General features: G+C 41.4%; 1 protein-coding gene across 4 annotated transcripts in view; it reads right to left on the minus strand.

Moving 5' to 3' along the window:
• Positions 1 to 27,202, minus strand: part of TENM4 (teneurin transmembrane protein 4) — a 587,508-nt gene that overhangs the window by 91,855 nt on the left and 468,451 nt on the right. For all 4 annotated transcript variants that reach the window (XM_079300958.1, XM_079300961.1, XM_079300960.1 and 1 more), the window contains 2 exons: positions 15,220 to 15,366; positions 9 to 225 (listed from right to left, as the gene is read on the minus strand). In XM_079300958.1, the coding sequence (XP_079157084.1) occupies positions 9 to 225; positions 15,220 to 15,366 (364 nt within the window). The remainder of the gene's footprint in view (positions 1 to 8; positions 226 to 15,219; positions 15,367 to 27,202) is intronic.

Here is a 27,202-nt window from a genome sequence, read left to right on the forward strand (position 1 = left end):
TGACTTACCCGCCTTCAAAAGGATTGTCCCCTGGGATGACGTGCGTGCTGTCCTTGCCAATCAGGAACTTGATTCGATCATAGAAGGAATGCAAGCTCTGCTGGGAGACAGGGGCTTGTGTCTCCTGGATGATATCCAGGGGGTCTGGGGAGCCCAGGCACAGGGCATTAACGTGGCACAGGGGCTGCAAGCAGCAGTCTGGATCCATGCAATCCACCAGGCCATCTACAGAAGGGTAAGGAACATTTTAGAGCAATGGAAACAAGCAGTGCTGCAGACTTCAGGGTGCAAGAACCCTTTCTAATGCCCCCAACAGAGAAATGTAGACTTTCATCTACAGTGAGAAAGGCATGTTCACTAAAAGTCACAATAAGGAACCTAAAATACACATTAATATTTAATATAAATATGCAATAGGATGTAATATATAAAAACTCATATATTTGACTGGGCTCTCAAAACAGCACATTTTAGATTAATCCTAGGATGTGCCATTCCACAACTCAGTCACTTGGATAACTCCAGAGCCCCCAGATATTGTTGTATTTTTTGCCAAAATACACAACTTCTGTGCCTTGCTCCTCTTCCTTGTGCAAATCAAAGACACACTGCATCACACCAAAGTTACCAGGTTTGCTTTCAGTAGGATTAAACAATGAATAAAAACATGGTATCTACCATGGCTGCAGAGAGATCTATACACGTAACCTAGTAAAACAGAGTAAAAAGTAAAGGAGATTTTTGCTGGGAAGTTTGATCTCTTTTGACCTTGGCCACATTGATTTGATACCGACACAGAGTAACATATGACCTCAAACTCTCAGGATATAAATCTTGCACTTTCAGCACCATTAAATTAATAGTAACAACAATAATAGCAGTGGACACACATGAAAAGGCTTGCTGATACTCCAGTAAAATGAGGGTTTGCATATCTGTCAAGTCATCAATTGCACAGACAGCACCACTTCCCCTCCCACTGCCACAGCAACATTCCCCCCTTCATTTTGAGATGCCACTGCTCATTGCAAACAGCACAGTAAAAAGCAGTGACAGGAAAAGAAATACAAAAAAAAGCTCAAAAGAGGTTTGATGAAGCATCACATTCAGCAATATAAGTTGTTAGCATGTACTAGAGACAGATCTTTAAATCAGATAAGGGAACTGGATGTTTTTGTTCTGGGGTAATGGGATATGGAGCCCTTCACTTCCAACTCATCAGCTCAAGCAAGACAGCTTGACAGTGAATGAAAATTACTACCATGTGATGGCTGTTCACAGACCTATGTGAAATGAGTGGTTGGTCTCTGTGTAGCTGCTGGGAGCTCCATATATCACAGAAACCACCTTTACAGCAAGCATCCTACTAACAACTCCAGCAGAGAGGCAAGAAATGAACGTGCCTGGAGAGCAACACTCTCCTGAGAGGTAGTGTCCTCCTGAAGTGGGATGATATCTCTAGTTTTCAGGATAATGGATTTTTTATCTCAAAGAAACAGTAAATTAAAACATGACATTTTGTCATTATTACTGTTTGTGAGCTTCAGTTTTGCCCCAGTTTTACCAGTATGCATTAGAAGTCCTTTCACTAATGTTATTGGCATTACTTTGTATTTACTGCAATATAAATAGGATGAAATCTGATCTTTTATTGTCCTAGTACTTAAGATGGCTCACACATCGTGGACTTGCATTCTGTTGAGCTATACTTGTTCCAATCTTGGAAGAGTGTACTGTTTAAAACATTGCTGACATCATCATTTCATGTGGTTACTCACACACAGAAAGCTGAACAAGCCTGGTCACAGTTCCCAGAGCTTCCTGTGTCCAAGCAGGTCAATGACAATGAGTACCTGCTGTGTACACCCACCCACCCACACACACACACACACAACTGGATCATTTCCACAAGTGCTATTAATGATAGTGGGAGAACTGTTTGGTCAGCAGAAGAGCTTTGCAAAATCCCATCTGTTACCCTTACCTCTGTCTGTCCTAACATCTCTACATCTTTATAATTCCTTACAAAATTGCCACAAAAATTTTTTGTCTCGGACACTAAACCCACCCATAGGCCTTTTCTCTTGATGACTAGTGATAATGAAGAAGAACTAATTAGAATGTCTTTGCCCATTAAAAAAAATTACTTGCTACAGATGATAGATCAGTAGGATTCTGGAAGGTCACATCTCAGATGGAGTTTGAGAGACCATTCACAGAATACAGATCTGCTTAGATGTAACAGGCTTAGCCACAGATTCCTACTAAAAAAAAAAAAAAAAATTGTCTTTTTCTCTTGACACTTGGCTGAAAGGATGGCAAACCAGCTGTACCATACCTCTTCATTAACCTGTCTTTTTTCTAGGCATCAGAAATGTGTTTTGGGGCCTGAAGCTGCAAGACAGCAAGAAAATGTCTTTGCAGGAAAGTGTAGATAAATGTTTGAAGAATAGATGCAGAGGACAGTATTTTGAACAGGTGAAAATGATGAGGACTCATCTGCAGATAAGCCTTTCAACTAATGTGTTTTGGACCTATATGGAATAAATTGAGGATAACTACACCAGAGAGGTCTGTCACTGACATCCTAAATTCATGAAGGTACTCGAGGGCTGAAATGCCATTTAGCAATTCAACTCCTCTAATACCAAGAGCAGTTTCAGGACAAAGCATTTCTTTAGCTTAGGAAATGTAATGGCTATTTCTGACTGAGTCTTGCAGAACAGCATCCATGTACATACTCTTTCCTTGTTTTTTTTTATTTTATTGTATGGTCCAAAAGTCACCAAATGGTGCCCTACAGTGAACTGTCAGGAGATATAATGGCAGTGTACACAGCTATGACTTCTCATGCTCTGATATCTCTCACTGGAGATATAATGGCAGTGTACACAGCTATGACTTCTCATGCTCTGATATCTCTCACTGGATCCATCAGAAGAGTGAGGATTAAGTGGCATTTGCAAGAAGCTCCTGACCCATTTAGAGCAAGGTGTTCAGGGAGCTGCATGGATTAATAAAAAAAAAATCAAAGCAAAATAAAACTCTGGCTTAAACTGACCAATTCAACAAAAACCAATTTAACTGTCCAATTCAAACAAAAAATATAAAGTAGAAATAAAACAACATAAAACCATAAGACAAAACATTTTTGAAATCCACAAAGCATAAAGGTGATTTTTTGTTAGCAATCACTGCAAATTTTTCAGAGACAGGTAACAGAGGGACAGGAACATGGGATAAAAGTCCTCTGCACCCCAAGTTTTGCAGAAGCAAAGCCACAGAGACCTGAATGTGGATGCCTAACTCCAGTAGCTCCCAGAGCACAGGTAGGCTGCACAGTAAATTTTTAGCTATGGATGCCTTTATACAGCTCTTGGTTTTAAAAAGTGACAGCTCCCTTACTTAAATAAAATGTAATATGACCATGGAGCTTCAGAGCAGAGAACAAATGTATTGCTGAATTATCTCTGTGACAAGTCTTGCATAGGGGGATTACTGCAATTAGTATGTTTTAAGGTTACTATGATCAGCTTGTCTCATCTCTTAGACCCAAAGGTTGTTTATTTTTTTTCCCACCCAGAACTGGATTAAAATCTGTGGTTTAGAAAAATATCTCATATATCAAAGAGAGTTGATTATAGTGAGTCAACCACTTCCTCCAGTAAGCTTCTGATATGCTTAATTACTGCTAGGAAACTATGTCTTATTTCAGGGTTGGACTTGTCTAACTCCAGTATTCCATTACTGGTCTTGTTTGGCCTTTGTCCATAAAGTTACCAATAGTTCCTTCTGCCCTGCATGCTTTGATGTCTTTTCCACGTGCAAGTACCTCCACATAGAACAACAATCCAATCCCAATCTTTTCTCTGAACAGCTGAGGAAGAACAAAATTCCCATTTTAAGTTTTGTTTCCCATCCACTGGACTTTTTGGTGTATGACATCCTTTGATCTCTTTCCAGTAATTTCACATCTGTTATGTGTAGACACAACACCAGACACAGCACTATGTCAGCAATACTGGGTGCAGAAAAGAGATCACTTCCTTTTCTCCAAGGAGTTTTTGGGCTTCTATACTTCTAAGGTTCACAGAGGTGAAGGTGCAAAAGCCTAGCACTGAGAACTCATGTTGAGACAATTACCTCCAGTGACCTCAAAATCCTGTTCTGAGTCACTGCTTCTCAAGAATCTCTCAACCCTCCAATATAACATCCTTTCTTTGTTCCCAGAGCTATTTGCATTTTGCTGCATTATGATATATTTTGTTTGATTGTGACCTTGCAGTGATGTGAGTCAGATCACTCTGTGTCAAAATGATATGGGTACATCATTTACCACCATATCGAGCTTTAGGAGACTTGAAAATTTTACCAGGAGAGAAGTAAACTAGATTCTAAGACAATAATGAAAATGCTGAGTAGGGCTGGATACAACAATCAGTTCCAAGGGATCCCTACAGAAACATCTACAATGATGGATGCCTCCCAATTAACAAATTAATTTAGAGATGTGTCACTAATCCAGATTTTAAGACATCTCTTGTGTTCCTTCTTATTTTCATGCAATAGGAATTTTTACATTTTTGAGACTGTTTATGCATTCTATATCACATACATATCCTTTGACTGTCCTGCTAAAACCAAACCCAAACTCTTTTGTCCCACTTCCTTTGCATGAAGCCATGAAATAAATACCTTTTTGCAATCTTAAGAGTTACCATGGGGTGAATCAAACCACTGTTGTTGTGAAAAGGGAGCCATTGGCAAGACAATGTCACATCTGGTAAACAATGTATTCAGTGGTTTGCATCTTTCACTAAGATTCATGTAATCATAGAATAAATCAGAGTGGATGACAATTCTGCAGGTCATCTTGTGAGCTGTGGCTCATTCCCTTCAGAGAAGGATATGAAGGAGAATGAACTGGGCTGAGCAAAAACCCCTCCTTTTCTGTCACTGAGAATAAAGCAGCTCCAGTTTATTCTGCCAATATTGTATTTCTGGGACCAAGACCATTTTTATCAGGTAATCTGCACTCTATATATCACTAGACGATGAGCTTCATTTTGGGATGGCTCATATAGCTTGTATCTTGTGGGTGGAGTTTCAATTTTCTTTTAGAATGATGCTCTGACTCCCTCAGAGATTTGAAATCCACCAATCCCATTAGTGAGCTCTTCAAAACACTGTTTAGACTGTAAACTCCCTGGGAGCAGAGACTGTCTTTTCTGTTCACAAAACATCTGCTCCAGTCCCCAAGGGCTCTGAAGTGTCAGCACAACCCAATGAAATAACAACAATTCTCATTAAAGTTTTGTATCTGCAATGTATGTTCAGCTTTTTCTCCACAGAAGCATTGTTTCATGGAAGGGATTGAACACCAAAGGTATCTGTGTCTTCTTCAAGCAGGACCTTGGCCTAAAGAGTGCAACATTTGCACAATACCAGCTGGACAACACCTGATTTTAACTGACTTAAAACACTCACTGTAACTACCAGGACATCCACACTAGATAATGACAACAGATGGAAATGCTGACCTCACTCAGGAATTTCATGAGATACTCCATATCATAACTGCCTTCCACAAATAGTCACCTGGACACCAAATTTAAGAGGAGCTAAAATTACTTGGCTTTCAAGCAAAGTTCAAGATCCATCACTTTCTGAAAATCATGTCCTTTATGATTTTGTTTATATGATGCATGCAAAAAATACATCCACCCAAACCAAGCAGAAATTTTGAAATTCCTACAAAATAATTATTCTTCAGCAGCAATGGGGCTACTTGCTGTCCTTGGCTGGCTGCAAATTGCTCACAAATCCCACAGCAGTCTCATTTCTCCTTTGTGTCCTGTGCAGTCAGCTTCCAAGTTCCTCACTCACTGCCATGCAGCACCCAAAAGGTGACAAGGATTAGAGTTTTGTACAGAAGCAAAGGGCTGATTTTGAGACACTGCTTCTGCAGTAAACAAGATCAGCTGAGAGCTAATAAAATTTCAAATTAGCTGTGACTTTTCATGGCCCTACAATTGTGTTGGCTGATTTAATGGGCAGTGTCTTAACTGGCTGAGACTGAATAATTGAGCATTTCTACAGAGTTATGGATGCCGCAACAAAAATCAGTCATGCTAGCACTACCAACAGAATGCAAATAATCTGCAGTCAGAAGTGTTATTATGTGTTTAGGCAGACTCTGACAGGTGCTGCATGTCAAGTGTCAGGCTGGAACAGGCAGGCCACGGGTAGGGATGATCTGTTTGTACACAGAGCATTCTGTGAACCCTGACACACTCTTGGAGCCCCAGGCAGACAGGCACTCAGAAGGAGGTGAGCTTAAGGAGCCTGATTGGGGTGAATCTGGGACAGCATCCATGACAAACACAAGGATTGCTCCTGCTAAAGACCATGACACTTTTTGTCACTGACTGCAGTGGGATGAGGCTCTATGAGAAACTGTATTAGGCAAAGCAAAACTAGGAAGTGAAATCAACTATAAAACCACACTGTCTCACCTGGGAGTATTTCTACTGGCAACAAAAGCATAAAATGCACCGATTATACAAATAATCGTGCCTCTCACCTCATCCAGTTCTTATCTTTCAGCTCCCTTTCTGTGCCATTCATCAGACAACCTTATCACTTTTTGAGGGGACACTGTCTTGTCCTGTGATGCTTTTGGATGAATTACTGAGAGAGTTTGGGTGGGAAAGGTTTTAAATGTAAATGCTCAAAGGTAAAGATAACAGTCTCAGTCTTACCCTTGAGCAAATCAGATTTTACCTTTCAGTTCCAATCTAAACTCTGGTTTAGAGGAAAGCTCTAAAGGAATGGCTCAGTACTTTCGCACAAACAAGTTTTTGTTCACATGGATGTTTGTGCTGATAAAGATTTTGCAGGAATAATGATGTTCTGCCCTGAGTTGAGAACTGACATTCAATTTACCTGAATTGGATTTGGGGAATAAATGAATTTTACTCCAGTGCTCTGCAAAGAGAAATTATACTTATTCAACACGAGTTGCAGCTTTTGGCTTCTCTTTAAGGAGTGAAAAGGAAACAAAACATAACTGTAAGGGACAATGGTGATGTCCCTGTCAACTCCCTGTGACCCTGTTAGCTATTCATATTTTCTTCTCTTCTTCTGTCCCTCTGTTTGAATTTCACCTGAATAAGCTTCTGGTTGTATCCTGGCTAAATTAGATTGCCAGCTGCCTGGGAAAGGAATCACCTTCACATCTTTCTCTAAGTGTTCATCACTTGTTTGCAAATTTGAAATAACACAGTCATATGTAATAGCAGACAAGTATTTGAATTACAGAATTCCTTGGGTTCTTGTGCATAGCCTCTGTGAGGGCAGTCATTACAGAAATACTCTGCAAAATGCTCAATCCAGAGCTACATTCTTTAAAAAAAAATCTGAATAGAAAAAAGAAGGGAAGTGGAAGGAGGAAATTACAGAAAACACATGATAATCACCACTATCTGGCATAAACCACAGCTGTAATAATGTGTTTAGAATCTCCAAGTTCACAGCACCCTGCAGCTCGTCATTGCTCTGGAGAACACAGTTGATGCAGCTGTATTGGTTTCATGGGCTTCTTCTTTCCCCAAGCAGATTTTTAACAGCCAGCAAAGCAGCATAGAAACCAAACAACCTAGGATTAGAGGGAATTGCATGAAGCTGAGCAAGGCATGTGAGGGGCCTTTCCCAGCTCAGGAGAGACTGTGCCCTGGGGTGCATCAGGCACAGCATCATCAGCCGGGCAAGGGAGGGGATTGTCCCCTCTGCTCTGAGCTGGGGTGGCCTCACCTCAAGACCTGTGTGCAGTTTTGAGCACCACAATATAAGAAAGGTATAAAGCCATTAGAGAGTGTCCAAAGGAGGCTATGAGGAATGGGAAGGCTTTGGATGGGAAGCCATATGAGATGTGTCTGAGGTTACTTTGTTCACCCTGAAGGAGACCGAGACAAGACCTCATCATGGTTTGAAGCTTCCTCTCAAAGGGAAGAAGAGGAGCAGGCACTGCTCCAGGGACAGGACCCGAGTGAACAGCATGAAGCTGTGTCAGGGAAAGTCTAGGCTGGATATTAGAAAAGGGCTCTTCACCCAGAGGGTGGTCGGGCACTGGAACAGGCTCCCCAGGGAACTGGGAACAGCATCAAACCTGACAGAGTTGGGGCTGTCCTGTTCAGGGCCAGGAGTTGGGACTCAATGATCCTTGTGAGCCCCCTTCAGCTCAGGATATTCTGTGATTCTATGACTAGCATTTGGACAGAAAGTACAAGTTGCTTAACCTGATCAATTGCCATGCAATGGTGCTCCTGAAACTGCCTCCTTCAGGAGCCAAAGCACCTCTCTGAAGTGATTCCTCTGAGCAAAAGGAACTCAGAACTTACTAATTTTTTGGTGGGAATACTGGTTTCACACTCTCAGCAGCTGAGAGATCCTTGTCACCAAGGTCTCTCACTTTCCTGGCAAATGCTGCAAGTGTTAAGCTACTGCTGAAAAGTTCACCCTAACATATTCTGACTGAATCCAAGCCAATTTAAGCAATCATCTGAGAACAGCACGGAAAGCAGTCTCAAATAACAGATATTGGCATGTTTCTCAAATCCTGGTCAAGAGGAAAGTGGCCATGCAATCAATGCATGTTGAGCACAGTTGATGCAAAACCTCAGGATTCTAGGGGGGCTTTCTGCCTCACAGAAGTTGTGACAGTTTGCCTCAGATCCTGAAGTAGGTCTGGTAGAGCTTTCCTGAATTTCTGCTTTAAACATTGGTGTGCAACCTTCTGAGGTGCAGAAATGCTTTGTGAAATAAGCATCCAACCTGTTTTTTTCTGAAGCTGGTTCATGTCACTTTCTGCTATATCTTGTGTACCAGCAGTGCCTCCTTCCTTTGAGCTAGCTCCCTCATTTCAGTGGACAATGGTAGGTTTCCTTCAACACAGAGAGCACTTTCATAACTTCCTTCTGAATCTATTAATCAAAGGCATTTCATTAAGGACTCCTTCCAAGTACCAGGAGCTCACCCAAGGTGTCAAGACAAGGCACTGCCAGATCCCCAGCTCACAACCCATCATCCTCTCCAATGGCACAATCAATATCTGCTCCAGGGTGCTGGAATGCCAGGGTTAGCACTGCCCTCCTGCCAGCCTTGCTGCCAACAACCAGCCGTGGGCAACACCCATGTGTTACCATCCAACACGAAATCAGCTAAGAGATGAAACCTGAAAATGCGAACGGGTCATTTGATTTGAGAAGTCAATTAACAGACACCATGACATAGAGGAATAGAAGCTGGGTGATTTCTAACAAATTATACCAGCTACCCAATATTTCAGGTACACCAGACTTTCTCATCCTTTCAGCAGTGCTTTGTGGTTTCTCCAAGATGTGACCCTATTGTTTGACTGGATCTATTTGTGATAGTAAATGCTAATTTATGATGGCTGTTTTCCCAGGTGCGTTCAGATCTCAATACTTCTCTCCACAAACGTAGCCAGCAAAATCATTGCATCATTTTTTATAGCTTTGAGGAAGCAGACAGCCCATGCACCACACCCAGGAGACAATCTTCTCATGCTGTTAAGGCCCAGGGCATGAAGGCAAAAAGACAAAAGGAAGTATCAGAAAGCACCCTACTACTTGGTCTGCAGCTCAAGCATTTGCAAAGAGAAAGGCTTGTGTTCTGGGGTTCTCCTGGATTCTTTACAATTCCCTTTAAAACCCTGAGACTACCTTCAGGTGTAACCCTATGCACTGCAAAGATCAGTGCAGGCTTCTGCCAGCTTTCTAACACTGTTTGGCATGTGGTGGACAGATGGTGAACACATGGGTGTTAAGAAGGCCAGCGTGCTGTGCCAAAATTTCTCTTGCCAAAGATTTGAGTAAGTGCTGTTCCAAAGCATTATGTAAGTCTCCACCTTACTACAAACACTACCTGATCCTTGAATGGAGCAAGGCACTGTGAAGTTGCCAGTGGGTTGTGGGTTATGGTACAACTAAACAACACTGATTTTCCTCAGAGAAGCCATTCCTGAATTACACTGTCCCTGAAGAGACCTGCTCACTGCTCCAAGGTTGGGAGATTAAGGCAACCTTAAGTTGTTCTGTTCCAGGAGGATAAGGGAAGGAACACATACAAATTGTTCCACCTGCTAGCTTTTGGGAAGCATCTGGTGGAGCACAGAACTTGCAAAGGCAAAATGAGGCTATGGGTACATTGGAACCCTCTGTCCTAGGCTAAATGAGACATAAACTGAGGAAAAGGAGCTTCACTAATACAGTTCTTCCAGAAAAAGAGAAGAGGATGGTTTATTTTTCTCAGTCTCAAAGGAAGATCATTGACCAGATGACAGATAAGAAAAATGAAGTTTCTATACTTTTATGTAATGGTGTGCAATATATGTTATGACAGGCCAACCTTATTTGACTGGGAAAGTTTATCTATCTATCTATCTATCTATCTATCTATCTATCTATCTATGCCCTTAAACAGTAACACTAGCCTTTGGAAGTATTTCATTTGGGAAGAGTCAATGGAGAACAGCAGACAACTGAATAGAAACCTCTAACGAACATGAAGGTTTGGATAATATTGTGAACATTGTCATTTCAGACATATTTTTCATGTGAGAAAGACTCTTGCCTTCCACAAGTAAAGCAGATTCCTGTTTGACAGAGTTCAGCAGCTGTTCAGGAACTGGAATTGTTTAAAGCAGGAAATAAAGGATGGGTTGGTTCCAGATCCTGGAGAACCAGCAAGCTTTACCCTACCTGGAAGACTTGGCTACTCTGGAAGAGCCTCAAACAATCACAAAGGCCCTCAAGTAAAATTACTGTGTTGAACTTCTAGACCAAATGAGAAATTTAACATCTGTAGTCCTCTCATGATTTCACCTCAGTGTGATGTTGTCTTCATGCAAACACTGAAATGGAGAACTGGACAACTCTGGCTGTCAACAGTTAGATGATTTCTCCAGAACAAGGATGCATAACACAGCTTTGCTGTTCAACATCATGTTCATGAGATTAGGTAAGAATACCCTCTCTTCCCCTCAGTTTTACCTGTACACTCTGTTACTAACATAGGAGACTACCTGTAAAACAAAGCCCATATTTAGCCTATGTAATACCAGTCTCTTCTCAAGGTATCATCAAATGCCATTAACTTTTAGGACTTGTCACAGAAAATAATTTCCTTGATTTTTTAAACTTTCAAACATGTTCTTCAAGTACATGACAGAGCACTCAGTGCAGGGTGAGACACATAGGTACTACCTGTCACACTTACTCTTAGGTAGTGAGTGTTTGCAGCAATGAATTAGAGAGGTTATTTTCTGCTGAAGTGAGGCAAGAACCACTTTTCTCATCTTGTTTTAAAGAAACACCTCCTGTTTGTTGTAATACAGGTGGCCTCTCAGGTCAAATGTACAAAATCTTGGCATTTTACCCAGATTGTTACAGCTCTGTCGTTGCACTGTTTTTCCTTAGCTGAAACTGCAGGATCACCTGCTCTCAGTTACTCACTACAGCTTCTTTCAAGTTGATGGGCTTGGTGTTTAAAAGTGTAAACAAAGTGGACCTGGGTGTGAAACCTAAGTGCTAGCTTTGACAAATGACACTTTTGTGTGGAGAGGGAACTGTGCTCAGAAACAGCTTTTTACTAGGCTGAGCAAAGATTACATTTCACCAAGTCTCTCTCTGAGTGACTCCTGCTTGGCTTGTTATTGTTTATCTGAACAGCCTCCAGATTTAGGAGGTGAACACACCCTGTAATTTAGCACCCGTCTCCCTCAGGGTATGATTAGGCTGGGAGCTGATGAAAAAGTTTCTGACTTCAGCTCCCATTATCCTGAGGAATTTCCGGCTGCAGAGATTTTGATTAGCAGACACTTGACACCACAGTGTAGGAACCAGGTAGGAGCTGAGGCAGAGTGAATCCTCCAGTACTGTGAACAGCCACACTAACCTCTTTCTGACCACTCATGGTATCCATTTTGACTAGGTCAGTTTTTTGACTTCTAAAGCTTCATGAAAGGACTTCTACCTCCATTGCCAACATTGATGAGCAAATTCCACATTTAGATTCTTTCTGGTGAACCAAAATAAACCACCTTTCTCCAGCCCTGAGCATGCATCACTCCAGTGTATGTGATAGAATCCCAAAAGAGGGAGAAACCACAGTGCTGATCCACACACTATATGTTTTTTGGAGAGGCTTCAGGCATGCATCTCTTTGGTGCTCTTCAAAGCACAGCAGCTTCCCAAGGTATAATATTTGTGGTGAATGGACTCAGTTCTGCTGAACACAGATGCTTAGTGTGATTTGAATTGCTCTTAGATATCTGAGCAATCCAATGGGAACTGTCACACATGAAATACATATATACTCTACCAGACACCCAAGCTGTTGTGAAAGGGAAACCAGAAGCCAGTTGGGGTACTCTCAGATGGTGTTGGACAAAAGGCAACAAACAATTTAGCATGGAGAAAATTATGATTAGATTCAATGAGAAAAACATTTACTATAAGGATGGTCATACACTAGAGCAGGTTGTCCAGAGGTGGGATTTCCACCCTTGGAGGTGTTCAACCTGATGTAATCAGTATTTCCTTGAACAGGAGGTTGAACTGAAAACTGCTGGAAGTCCCTTCCAACCTAAATTATGCTATGATAGTCTACAAACTTGCTGTAGAAATCAGTGTAACATCTAGCAAACAGGCAGAGCATCAGCCTTTCTTTATGGGTCCTTATACCATCTTTCAATTCTTGTGCCAAAAAAAGGACTAAGGCTTCAAAGCAGGAGTACTGTGGGAGTCCAGGGTTTTTCCCTGGCTCCTTTGGGGGTGCAAAAACCCCCCTGGCAGACCCCTCAGAGACCCCTGAGTGCTGCCCAGGAGCTGCAGGGGCTGGATTTGGCTCCTTGGGGAATCTGCCAACATTGAGAGAAGAGACACAGAAAATAATGATGAGTAGAGTGTAAATTAGAATGTTAGAACATAGATAAATAGGTTTTCTTGAATGTTTATGATAAGGGACACGTGGGCAAGATGGAGAATTTGGGGGGTGGACACCTTTTCCTCCTTCTTCTCCATGTCATCCATGTTGGGTGACACGTTGGCCTCTTGGATTGGTTGGGGTCAGGGCTGGACCATTTAATAAAATTGTATTGTATTGGTAAAATTTTGTAAACATGTAATACGTAGTACTAACTATATAAGATAAGCCCTGCCTTGACCAGGCAGATTCCACCATGGATGCCAGGCTGAGCAGACCGCTGCTGGCCAGGCAAAAGGTCCCAGAGATAAGAAACAATAAACTGTCCTTGAAAAAAGAGAAAACTGTCTCCGGCAGTCTCTCTTCGTCAGCTTCGGGGAAAACCAGGTTTTAAACCACCTTCGTGTCCCTCTGGGGTGATCTCGGGGCAAAGGAGGAACCCCAGACTGGGACAGAGTACCTCACCACTGCTGAAGCTCCTATATCTCAGGGGTTGAAATTCTATACTTGAGCTCACAAATACAAATAACCCACTAAAACATATAAAAATAAGTTAATAGAGTAAATGTATTCCACTATTTCACTTCCCAGCTGAGGAGAGCCCTTTGCAGTAACATAGCCAAATCAAAGGCACAGTGTATGACAGATTATCTGTAATCTATATTACACACTATGTACATACTTTTTTTTGAGTGCACCAAGAGTAAAGTCAACACCTGTTTGTGGGCTCTGACACATGAATAAGCTGTCACAAGGCAGTAAGTTCCAACTTACCAGTTGTTCTGTTCTTGCTGTGCACACCACTGCTGCACACAAGTTCACCAAATGCCAGTTAATAGTTGATGTGCACTAACTTGTAAACCTGTCAATGCCTTTTGTCTCTCCCAACCACATCTGCTGTCCTGCAGGCTTGAAAGGCAGCTCATTAAAAGGTTAAAAGGTAAAAAAGGTTAACCCTTGAATCAGGAGAAATAAAGAGATTCTCAGGGTCTGGTCCTGCTCTTTGTGACATCATACAGTTGTGATTTACATTTTATGTTAGGCTGGATTACTCTTTCTTTCTCGCTTTTTATAAAAACTTCACAAAGCTTTTCTGGTTATTTTTTTCCATGGAAACTGGGACTATCCTTGGGTCTATTTACCATACTTTTACACATCTGATGTGATGACCTTTATTGCTGCCCTGTGTCAGCTGTACAAGTATAGTGATATTCAGTTTGCTATGAGGTAAAAAGCCACCTTTGTTTTACAGCGTGTACTCTTTGTATGGTTCCCCAATTTTTCCATCTTTTCTAAAGGGCTAATTTGGTCCATTTGCCATGCCAGATGTGCAGAAGTATTTTAAATATTCAATCAGAATCGCAATTGCTGTGAAGCAGATAATCACAGACTTGGCTTGGCTATTATTTTTTTTTTAGCTATACTGTTCTTGTGAATATGATAAAACAGAGGCTTGCAAAATGCAGTCTCCACTTCAGAGTCTGGGTCCTGGCCCAGACTTGTGGTTTACAAGGCCTTTTGCTGAGTGACAACAAAACAAATTATACAGTCTCCCTTATGCCTTAAATTTAATATCTCATCTCCTGCTCTCTAATTCAAACCTTCACACTGCACCACGGTTTCCTTTGTAATGAGATAACTCTGAATATTAAGTTTGCATTACATAGAGCTATTATTCACATGCCTGACATCATTACATATGGAACAGTAATCAATAAAACATGGTTTGAGAGGGATTGGATGGCTTGTGGGCATGGGGATCAGTCACCCAAGCCTCTAAGTTTCTGCAAAATATTCATCTAAAGTCAGTAGTGACCGACTGGAGACCCTTGATGAAAGCCTCAGGCAGCGAGGGCAAAGTTTGGACAGTCAGGGATGTTCGCTGCCTGAGGTGGTGCCATCGTGTCACTGCTGAGCCACTCGGCTGGGGTGGAGGGATTGGACAGGTGCACAGCCTCTGCCTGCTCTCTGCTTTAGGACTTGATTTGAAGATAAACAAATGGTCCCTCTTCAGCCCTGGCACCCCAGATCCAAACCCATTCAATTTGAATTCAAATCCACTCTGGCTGAGTCAGCCTGGCAGATTTCGCTGTCTGTTCTCCACCAGCTGTCAAAAAACAATCTGCCCTGCAGAATCAAGCCCAGATGACTGTTCACTGTGAGAGGTTTATAGGCTCTGTGAAGCCTGACACATCACATGTGCTCGTGTCCTACCTCCATCGTTGTCTTTGCCATCGCCGCATGCCGTCTCCATGGAAGTATCACAGCCTGCTCCTCTCCAGCCCAGCTGGCAGACGCAGTGCCAGCCGTTCATGTCCAGAGTGCATCTGCCATTGCCATTGCACAAGCCAGGGCATCCCTCTGCAAGGCAAACAGCCACACATTCAAACACACTCAAAACACAAAGCCTCACAGCCTGGAAAGGGTCTCATTAAACAGCCTTTTCCCTTTGCCTTCAGTTCATTTCTCCACTCCCACTCGGTGTCTTCCCACTTCGAATGAACTTTGCTTTGGTGTCAGGATGGTGGTGACCACTCAATGGGCAGCTGCTTCTGGCTGTCCCAGGAGGTCCTCACAGCACAACCTCACTCACTGCACTGAGGGAATGGTGAGTTTCAGGGGGCACTGAAATATTACTGCTTTATTGATTATGAAAGCAAGGCAGCACATTGCCCTCTGAGCCTCTCAAAACATTTGCCATGTAAGACTAGTACTTGGGGTTACCTAAGTAGCATTTGGGGTTAAAGTTCCCAACACCCAGCAGGATAAAGCAGCTGGCTTTCAGTGATACTGAGATCTCTGACTGGTAAGCATTCAAAACATATGGAAAGGCAAAGGCAGAAAATATTTGGAAGATACACAGTTTCTGTATTACTGTAGTAATTTTGGGAGGGATTCATCTCATCCGGTTCAAATTAATCTATAACTGAAATGCCTTCAACTCTCTGTAGTCAGCAGAGAAACAGACTGTCCCAAGACAGAAGTCTCCTCATGTGAGTTTGATGCTCATGGTGATGAGCTGAAGCATGCTTTGGAAACATCCATTTCTCCCCAGTGACTAGAGAGAGCCCAGCACAGACGCAGGCATTTTTTAGGTGACAAAATTTCCTTGGGGAGGATGAATGCCAACCTCCCAGTCTGCTCACTAGGGTTTGATTTTCTCATGTGATGGCCTCCTGCTGAGATTTTTGCACTTCCCCCCCCCACTCTACCCCTTCAAGAAAACAGCAGAGTAATTTCCCCAGTAAGCAGTGATGTGAGGGAGGCTGCTTAGCTTAAACCCTTCTGGGGGCTTTTTTACCTGTGGAGCCCAAAAATCTTTACCACCAAGCTGTCAGAAGTGTAAGAGACACTTAACAGCTTAGGAAACAGAAGTACAAGGGACTGAAGTGCCTGTGAAGGTCACTCAGCAGGACTGATTACACCAGGGAAACGATTCAGTCTTCCTAAGCCCTGTTTTAATGATTTCTCTGTTTATATGTGCTAGTGCTATCCTGCCATATAGTCTAAGTTGCTTAAGGCCCTCAGCTTTGCAAGACAGGACTGTGAACCTGTGTGAACAACACAGACCTATCCTGTGCCAAAGGACAGTGAGGAGGTGTGTGTTGTCTCAACACCTGTTTTGACCAAATAATGTACAAGGGTCTCCCCAGGGTAGAGCTGGGACCTCATCTAGAACATCCCATGTCATAGTGTGTCCTGCACCAGGGAAATGGGACTTAGAAATGCCTTTAAAAGAAAAAAAACTGTTTCACAGGGAGCTTTTAAAATTCACAGAACCTTTCCCAGTGAACAGAAAAAACCAAACATTTTTTAGGACTATTTTTTTTAACAGGTCACTGATTTATGGGGGCCAAATGGAAAAAGGAGCAAATGTGGTAAGAAAAAGTCCTTTAGAAGGATCTTAAATATATTTTTTATTTACAGACAAATCTGTTGCATTTCAGTCTTTTAAAATGTGTATTCTGGAAATCGACAAATAATGTACGTGTGTATATGTGAGCATGCTGTTGTGTATTTTGGTATTTATATACTACAGAAGAGCTATTTATAGGCAAGGCTACTTGAAATTCTTCATTTTAATATCCTGTCTTCAGTAATTTACAACAGTGCCAAACTTTTAACCATTTAACCAGATTTTTTCCATGCTGCAGCTAATTTATATGTTTGATTCCTTTACTTACTTTCATTCCTTACTTACTTTCAAGCTGAAAGCATTCAGATATTTGAGAACAAAAGAGGAAGAAGTGCAGTAAATAACCTCTGAAAATTACTTGGCTAGCTAGGTAGTCTTATTTTGGAGTAGATAAATCCAGTTTGGATGGGACCATCCTGACAGCAGAGAAAAGAATTTTTTCCCCTCTCTAAAAATCATAGAATCCTAGAATAGTTTGGGTTGGAATGGACCTTAAAGGTCATCCAGTTCCAATCTCCTCACTATGGCCAGGGGCACCTTCTACTAGACTAGGCAGCTCAAAGCCCCATCCAGTCTGGCCCTGACCACTTCAAGTGATGGGGTATCCACAGCTTCCCTGGGCAACTGGGGGCAACTGTGCCATTGCTTTAATTTGTCTAGATGATAAGCCTCTGAAGAAATCTTGCTTTATGTGTATATTGGATGGCTCCATTGAGCTCACCTCTTGCTCCTCAGACTCTTTAAAGCTTTTGCTAAGAAGTTCTCTTCTATCCTACAGTTGCAGAGACTGGGCAGAACAAAGGTGCTGTAGTGTTGACCTGGATAGAAGTGAAGTGAGAACCAGAGAGACTCGAATAAAGCTGAAGACATCATGATCTTGTCTCATGTTCAGAAGTGCCCAGGAAATGTAAGGGAAAACTAATTTAGCCATAAAAATGAGGAGCTCATACAGAACTGCATGTGCTTTACTCTCCCAGGCTTAGGAAAAAGGGAATTTGGAGTGGAAGAAAACAGATTATATATTTTGGATGAGGCACCTTTGGCATCTGGGGAAATGGGAAGAGCTTGATTTGTCTCTCCTTGGACCACTGTGGCTGAAAACACTATGATTTTTTTCCCAAAAGTTCATGAAGCACATAAACATTGAGAAGGGAAAACTTTTTAAAAACTATTTAAGGTAAAGAGAATAATGCTGGCACGAGAACAAATGGTCATAAACCAAGTATGAATAAATTCTGGCTGGAAATTAGGAAAAAAATAATTTGCAAGGATCAGAGGAATGAAGTTCTGGAGCAGACTCCCTGTGGGAATGTTAAAGAGAATATTCTTCAGTTACTTATCCATAGAGCTTGGTAAATTTATATAAAGTTTTACACATTGTGGTTGCCCTTGCCAGCAGAAGACTAGACTTTAACTGAGGAGACCCCTTTCAATCCTATGTGTCTGATTTTTGTGTGCAATTTATTGTCTATATAAAAGTATTTGAGAGTATTTGAATGGACTTTCAGGATTTACTCTGAAATCTTCTTGATCTGGACCAGAGAAAATAAATCAAGCATTTCAGAAAGAGGACAAGTAGAGGAAAAGCATTGGTCAGGAGGGGAGATAGAGATGAGAGCAAGTACCTCATAAATTATGCCTTCCCAAAATATCTATTCCTCTTCTTGAGTACTATGGGGATCCAGGGTGCCCAGATGAGAGAGAAGCATCTGTACCTAAAGTAGGGTAATTCCTACCTGCAATTTTATACTCCACTGTCTTGGCACCCTTTAAGTCTAGAAAGTAAGTTTGTTCTTTCCCACAAAGGAGAACGTAATCTCTGGTCCCCAGTAGATAAAGCTCTTCCAAGGAGCCATAAAGAACTGTTTCCTGATGACAGAAATGGTTCTTCACAGTTATAGGAACACAGAATTCTTCTGATGTTTACCATTACATTACAAGATTCATTAAAATTTCAGTTCTGTGAGGATTAAACTGTAATCCCTCCAGTATCATAGTTTGGTAGGAGAGCAGATACTTTTAGGATGCATAGAGAAAGTAAACCATTAATAGGGGAAAAAAATTAAACAGCATCTGCCAGAGGACTTGAGCCTTCAGGAAGGTAGGGGACAACAGAGATGAGCAAACCAATATATCCAAGAGAATGGACCTATAGGTACTACCATTTCTGAACTGGTTCATTGCAGAGACTTGACCATCACCTACACTACACAGATAGGATGGCACAATTTTCCTCATTCCACAAACAATGTACTTCAAAGCACTCGATGAAAAGATGATACAAAATAAACTTTATCCTTTCCTTTCCCCCATGCTGGGGAATAAAGCAAAGAGATCATCTTGTTTCTGAATTGCTTCTGAATGTCACCACAGTGGGATGGCTTAATCCTCAGAGATTTACACCACATAATCTTTCACCTCTGATTTCTCATAGCTAGAAGTCACCAATGATGCATTATTCCTGTTTGTGGTGTTAACTGTACTTGGGTGATTAAGAGAATTAAATACATGAACAGAACTTTTTGAGAAAAAGGGGAGTTTATGTGAGTTTCAAACTTAAGCATGTGTAAGTGCTACTGAAAGATTCTGGAGGGCATTCATAAAGATGTCAGGTCTGCCATGCAAGTGAGAGAACAGACCAGGGAAGCAATATAAAAAGTGGGTTAATTTTGAAACAGATAAGAAAAGATCATCAGAGTCAAGAGACTGTCCCCAGAAGTTATCCTGCAATTTTAAAGACTGTTAGTAAAATAATTTGCTGTTAATGATCTGTACAGTTAAAGCCTTCTCTAATTAGTCCAATTATAAGCAACATTTACTGGTATTTTTCTTCAAGGGAAACCTCACTGCCACTCTAAATAAGACTTAGAAAGAAAGGCTATTTATTATCTTTCATTCCTTGTCAGTAGGAAAGAAGCAATGGATGCTCTTACCAAGTGCCACAGACAGCAGCTGAGCTCTGGGAAAAGTAGGACATGGCTGAATGCAACATGTGAAGATGCAAATGCCTGAAGCTTGAGAGAGCAACAACTGCTATGAGACCTGCAGAAGCTGCTCTGGGACTAAAGGTGAGGAGCAAAGCATCAGCTGATCCTTGCAAACTATGGAAGCTTGGTGATGTGCCCAAAACCAACTCAATACTGAAACTACCACCATGATATTCTGTGGAGATGGGAATCCAGAAATCCTTAATCAGATGTGTTCTCTAATAGGAAGGTTAAGAAGATATTGACCAGAGCTCCTACATTTGTAACTGTACAAATGAGGGAACTGGCTGTGGTCAGACCTTGGCTTCTCATTTGCTCTTATGCTTCAGGAGCAGCCCTTGCAGCTACCCCTGAATTCTAATATTGTTCAGAAACTTTAAAATTCAAATTAGCTGTTTATATATGCACCATTACAGTGTTAATGTGATAAATCGTTATTTTTGAAGAGTAGGAATTGATATTCAGTAATAAAAATTAATTACACTGATGTACCATCAGATCCAACGATATTCTGTATGGAGAAACTCTCCCTAAAATCAGCACCTCTTTTAATTATTATTAAAATAATAGGCACATCTTCTCATTTTAAGCATTACCAGTGTTAATTAGGCCTTAGTTTAGAAGATTCTACTCTGAGTCTAGTTAGAGTTTCTTGGTTTAATTATGCTGATGTTTGCTATTGAAACTTGCCCTCCCATTTAGGATCAATTCTACATCTTCTCTGACTGACTGCTTTATTGTAGAGCTGTAGGAAAGACTCAGCAGTAAATCAGGCTCACCCTTTGACAGCAGAGGATTACTGGGAAAGGATTTCAACCAGAAAGATGTTAATAATTAAGAAAGCCAAAAGGGCATGAGTAATTTAGTTTTGAAAAATGCACACTGTGCAGTTAGCCAAGTAAAAAACCATGTACTTTTAATGTTTTAGCTATTGCTAATCTTTCCAAAAGCAGCCATGCATAGCAAGAGACGATCTTTTATTCTTAATATGTTGCTTAACCTGTTACCCACTGAAACACTCACTAAATATAATGTGTCTTTATCACTGGGCATAAAGGTGAGTCAAAAAGCTACCTAGAGGAAAAACCACAGCTACAGAAGACTTAGTTAAAAAAAACTGGGGCACTGGTTGGGCAAATCAGTATTGAAGGTTCTTTGCCAGGTTATGCAGGTTGATTTTTCATCTCTTCTATCCCCTCAATGCTTATCTTCTACTTTTTGATGCAACATTCTCCAATACACATTGAGACGAAAAGGAGGAGTCCTGGAATTTTGAAATGCAGAACACTGAGATGTGGAACATTAACAGTAGGTTCTGATCACACTCCCTAGACATGGCCCAGATCTTCCTCTGAGGAAGCCACCATGATGACTTCATTAGGGCACAATAAATTACTTTTCCTTATCTAAGAAAGAGAATGTACTTTTTCCATGTAATTTAAATAAAGGCAAGCATGGGGGATTTTTTGGTGTTGAGCAAAGAGAGAAAGCTAACTACCACTGTACAATTGACTGATCTATAAAGAAGGGTCCAAGGACAGCTACCAGTTGCTGCATTACACTGAAGATGGAAGTCTTTAAACTATGGACATTTCCTCATCATTAATATTTGCCTGTTCAAACATTTTTCCTATTTGCAATTGTTCCTGAATCTGCCTTTAATCTTCAATAGAAAAAAAAAAAAGAAAAACATTGAATTGTAAATTCACCCAGAGAAGTGAAGTCAGTAGGGGAACCATGTTTTGTGTCACACCACACAAACTCTATGCAGCAAACACTTCATTTTAACTGTACACGGGGTCAATATTTGAGCATATCTGCTCTACATCCTCAGCCTCTCACACCTGTTATTTTTCATTGCTCAAAACCTGAAAAGAAGGATATTACTGCAGAAAAAAATTGATTTGTTCAACCAGATTTTTTGGTTTGTTTAACCAGCAAACATATGATGCTTGCATGGTGTCAACACTGTGTTGCTGTTAGTGTCAAATCAGCCATCCAGAAAAATATTTAAGTCCAACTCAATCATATTTACTGTCAGACTCTTGTATTTAACCATATGTATGCTATTTCAACATTTTTCAAAGGCTAAGTGCATTGTGGAGCTGTCTGTTTCTATTAAAAAGTCCTAAAGTAATTTAGCTCATTGTTCTGATTAATAAATAACTGCGATTTTTTTTTTTTTCAGCAGATGATTTCTGTTCTCTAACAGTTCAAATCTTTTTCTTCTTTGCTGAAGAAAGACCTTAGATTTGGGTTAGATTGGGTCTTAGATTTGCATTACATTTACAAACAGGAGCATAAGGTTGTAGTGTACACTAATGAAACATCACTAATTTCTACAGATTTTGCCGATTTATGCAATCAGGGGATTTGAGATCATAACATTTTTGGATTAGGAAAAATAACTCCAATATATAATTAGTTAAAGCTCCCATGTAAGAGTTGTCAGTTGTGGATCAAAACATGAAGGCTCCACACAGAAAGTGCACTCACCTGTGTTACAAAATGGACCATAGACATTTAATTAAAACACATCACTGTACAGGGCTCCTGCTGTATTCACAGACACTTGTTTTCTCCTGACTTGCCTTACCTGAGTAGGAAGGGTGAGGATGAGAGGTGATTTGGAAGGGAGGGCAGGGACGAGGGAATGGGTAGGAACACTGATACAATGTTAACACAGGGTCACAGCACTTACAGAGGTATTTCCTACCTAAATGACTGGAAAGTTCACCCTTCCAGACATTAGGGACTACTCTGGTGACAATGAGGAAGAGATGCAACCTCAACACAGCATGTTCACGGTGCATTTTTAAAAAAGAAACACAAAGACAATAGGAAAAATAGGAAGGAAGAGCATACCTTTCACTACCTTATCCAGATAGTGAGCTTGGGAGATAAAAGACAGGACATTTAAGGTAGGATTGAATAAGTGCATTGCGGCTTACTACGAGACTGTGCAGGTGCTAGAAAGGCAAAGGAGAGTTCGCTGTGATATGAAAAGAAAAACCTTGATTATGAGGAGAGAAAAAAGGAAGAAGGGTGGGGCACAGGACTCCTCAGTCAAATGGCTTGAGAAGGCTGTGTTAAGGCATTCAGTAATCTTTGCTCATTAAGATCAGGAAGCAAAACAGGAAAGTTCTATATATAGAGTTATGTGTTTTTATATATATATAGGTATATATGTATATGTATATATATATGTATATCAGGATAATGCTCTGCTCATCTCCAAGTCTCCCTCCACTTTACTGCTTTACATTTCATCAGGAAAGCAGAGACATTTGAAAGTCCTCCACCTTACCTGATTGTCTTATATTTTTCCACACAAAAAGGCACAGTTCTGTGACCTTACCAGACTGGTAGAGGCTTTTCACTGGATCTTTCTAATAGTAATACACTGCATTTATGCAGTGTTTTCTAGCCCCAGATCAAATTACTTTACAAATATTAAATTAACCTCATGGCAACTCTACCAGATAGGCAAATATATTTCATTTCAAGGAGGGCTAAAGAAAAAGCAAAAAAGAAAGTTACAGATGTCATGGGAGCAGTCATGTACCCAATTCCCATGGAACACTGATTTGGAAAACCACCTTCTTATTGATTTCCTGGTGTCAAGCAGAAGGCTGGTGGCAAAGACGTCCTGCCTCAGAGACCTGTGGCGCATGCCAGCAGGCGGCACTCTCTGTCCTCACACCAGCTGGTTTTTATTAATAAAAGAGAGGCTCTGAGCCTTGCATTTCTCTGTTTAAATACCTACTTAAACATTATTTCCCTTTTCTCTTGCCTGCTCCCTGCAATCTCTGTCTCAGTTGTGTCCTGGTTCTTTTTGAAGAAGTTTTTGTTTCAGGTTCATTCAGGCACACTGTCCACCGGGGAGACCATGTCCGGTGCAGGAATTATTTTTCCATCTTGTGAATGTAATAGATCTGTCTAGGAACTATTGTCAATAAGAGTAGAGGGCTGGGAGGGCTCACCTAGTGTGGGGGATTATGAGGCTTGGCAAAGAGGTGAATTAATCACGTTGATGTGATGGGAGTGATGCAGGAAGCACAGAATCACCATCTGCTTGGATGGTGGCTGAAGCCTAGGAATTTATCTCTGGATTTTGACATCCACAGCTGCCCAACCTGTTAACTCAGGCAGTCACTGTGCAGCTGATGGCAGTGAAGGCAGCTGCCAATGCCAGCCATTTCTTGTAATGTATCAATGTTTTCTTGTAATTTGAAAAATAATGGGGCTTCCTATGGGAGTAGAAGGAATCTTTTTTTTTTTTTTCTAAACTCATACAGGCTATACTTCTGGCATTAAATATCATCTTATTCCTGACAGAAACTCCTTTGGAAACCATGTGGGCATGTGAAACATCCTGAGAAATTATGAAGGAGTTCAGAAGAAAAGCTACTTTTCTAAGATATCCTCTGCACCAAAAGGCACCACTACACACAACTCCATGTCACCACCCTACTCTGGATGCCACTTCAGAACTGCTCCTGTGACCATTTCTCAGAGTGAAAGCCCTCTTGTTTCACCAGTCTGAGCTAACTTGGTTTGCTTTGTCTGAAACACAATGAGAACGATAAGGGGTGGTATTTCTTTGGCTCACAGAGAGGGAGGAAAGGAAGAGAGAAGTGAGAGATCCTGCAGGCACGTCCTTGAGAAGGACTTGTTTCCCAGTACGCTCTCCTTCTTAATTTCCCAAATATTCTTTTTCCCTTTATCTTTCCTATGAGGTAAAGTGGACAGAGCCTCAGGGAAATCACTGGAGTTAAACTGAGATCACACAAATGTGAAGGAGAGGAAAAAGTAAACATCCATTCCTGAACCAGGGACAGCATAAGAAGTTTATGCTACAGGGTCAGGGAAAACACTGTCTTTGAAGTTCATCTGTGCTTAATATTTACTGGCAAATATGCCAAACTATTTAAGGTCAGATTACCTTCAGATTGATTAAAGATCATGTCAGAACAATGCAGCAAGTGCATATTTTCCAATGACTGCTGTAACTATGGTCTTCTCTTGCCCAAAGGTACCCATCTCAACTGGGCAGGATGAGTGCCAGAGGGTCACACACAGCTCAGCTTCTGCTGTGGATGCACTTGAGCACTGACTGTTGGGCAGAGGGTAGAATCACAGAATCACTAAAGTTGGAAGAGACCTCTAAGATCATCGAGTACAACCACTAACTCAGTACTTCCAGGTCCACCATTAAACCCTGTCTCTAAGCACCACATCTACAAGACAGCAAGAACCTTCCCTAGAAACTGGTAGGCTTGTTTTTGTCTTGGGACTGAGCTGCTTTATGGATTCAAAGGACATAAGTGATGTGTTAGAAAGCTGAGGAACAGACCAGGATCCACCTGTAATGTGCCTTGTCTGGATTCCAGCTGCTCCAGCAGAAACGGAGAGGCACTGATTACAACCTCAGCTATTCGGAACATGTGTGATTATTTATGCAAGACGACTGATGAAAGGCAAACTTAAAGGGGCAGATTTCTCAAAAATCAGAGTTTTGCTGTGTAAAACAAACCCCAGGCTGATGGTGCTGTAAGCAGAAGCCGGCGTGGGACAGGCTGTCTGCCTGTCTGTCTGGGCATTGTTATTGCATACACACCCATGCGTGCCAGGACCAGATTTCTGAAAGGAGTTAAACACGCGGCTTTTGCGGAGATCAGTGGGGATTAGGCACTGGGGTGCTTTGAAATCCTGCTAGGTAGGCTGTGGAGTGTTTGGAGAGCTAGCTGCTGGTCCCTCAGGTCTCCAGAGACTCTGGAGTATTTAGCTCCAGCAACTGAACTTCCAGAGGTGGCTTTGGTTTGTGTCCACACTGTTCAAAGATAGTGAATATCCTGACTCTAATATCTAGGGAAGCTCCCTCTGCCATTATTTTTCTAAATAACCCTGTATGACTCATACAAGCTGGATAGGGAGTTTTCACAAGCGCTTGTAATCATAGAACAGGGGAGAACAGCCTTAAGCTGAAGGAGGACAGGTTCAGATTGGGTATTAGGAAGAAATTTTTTACTGTAAGGGTGGTGAAGCACTGGCACAGGTTGCCCAGAAAACTGTGGATACCTCATCCTTGGAAGTATTTAAGACAACACTGGAGATTGGAGCAACCCGGTCAAGTGAAAGGCTCCCTATCCATGTCAGCAAGGTTGGAACTAGATGATCTTTAAGGTCCAAACAATTCTGTGATTCTATGATTCTTTATTAAACCTGGGAAATTTTCTGTGCTGCTTCCTGCGAGGCAAACCCTTAGAGCAGCCAACTACAGAGCTGAGCTGTAATTTGGCTTTTCAGAGCTCACAGTATAAGGGTTTATTTCATCTTTAAACTCAATGCTCCTAAAACCCACCATGATCCCTGGCTGTAGTTTGGGCCAGAACAGAAGAAACTTGAATTCCTGCAATGTTTCTAACGACTGGTGAATTTGGAACATGCTGGAGAACCTACCACAGGAGTCTGGCACTGACACTGTTGTCATGGTGTGTTTTACCCCTTTCACAAACTGACTGAACCCTTCTGCTGGGTTTCAGGTTTGCTGCAGTTAGATAATCAATTTTCTGCTCTACTCTCCTGCACTAAATTTGCTGAATTTGGATGATGAATGCAAGCTTCTGCATCAATTTCCTAGCTGGGAATTAACTGGGGTTACTCTAATGAAATCTCTGAATGAGAGCAATCAAGATAGTACATTCAGTGACACAAGTCTTTGTAGGAGCAAACAAAATTAATTCACCGGGATCAGAGTACTGTAACACCACAAGAAAGAGCCTCCTATGACCAACAAAACAAAAGCATGTCTTACTCTCACACATGCTCAACAGGAAATGGAAGAAGTGTCCCTTACTGGTATCGTCCATTTCTGCTGCGTTACCTGCACACACGGCAATACTTCCAAGCATCACTTCAGCAATGGGGTTTGATGCTCGTCAGTGCTAAAGCAAACCGGGCCATGACACAGACATATACAGAATTACCATCAACAGAACAAACTGGCATGCAGGGAAATTACACAAGGACAAGGGGAATGCTTTCCACATATGTAATGTAATTCCAAGTCAATGTCCTTTCATTTGAGCCAACATAACTAGCTTATTACTCTTGCTAAAGCCATTCAATTTTCTTGGGTATTTACAACTTTGCCAAATCTCCTTTACATTCTACACATTCATCAATGAAATATTCTGTAGGAAATAGTGTTTACAGCTTCAGAGGCAGGAGACTATGTACAAATTTGTTGCTAAATCACCATGCAAGGAGATGAGGAGGGGGGAAGTGAAAA

Source organism: Erithacus rubecula, assembly GCF_903797595.1.
Source record: "Erithacus rubecula genome assembly, chromosome: 1".
NCBI lineage: Eukaryota > Metazoa > Chordata > Aves > Passeriformes > Muscicapidae > Erithacus > Erithacus rubecula.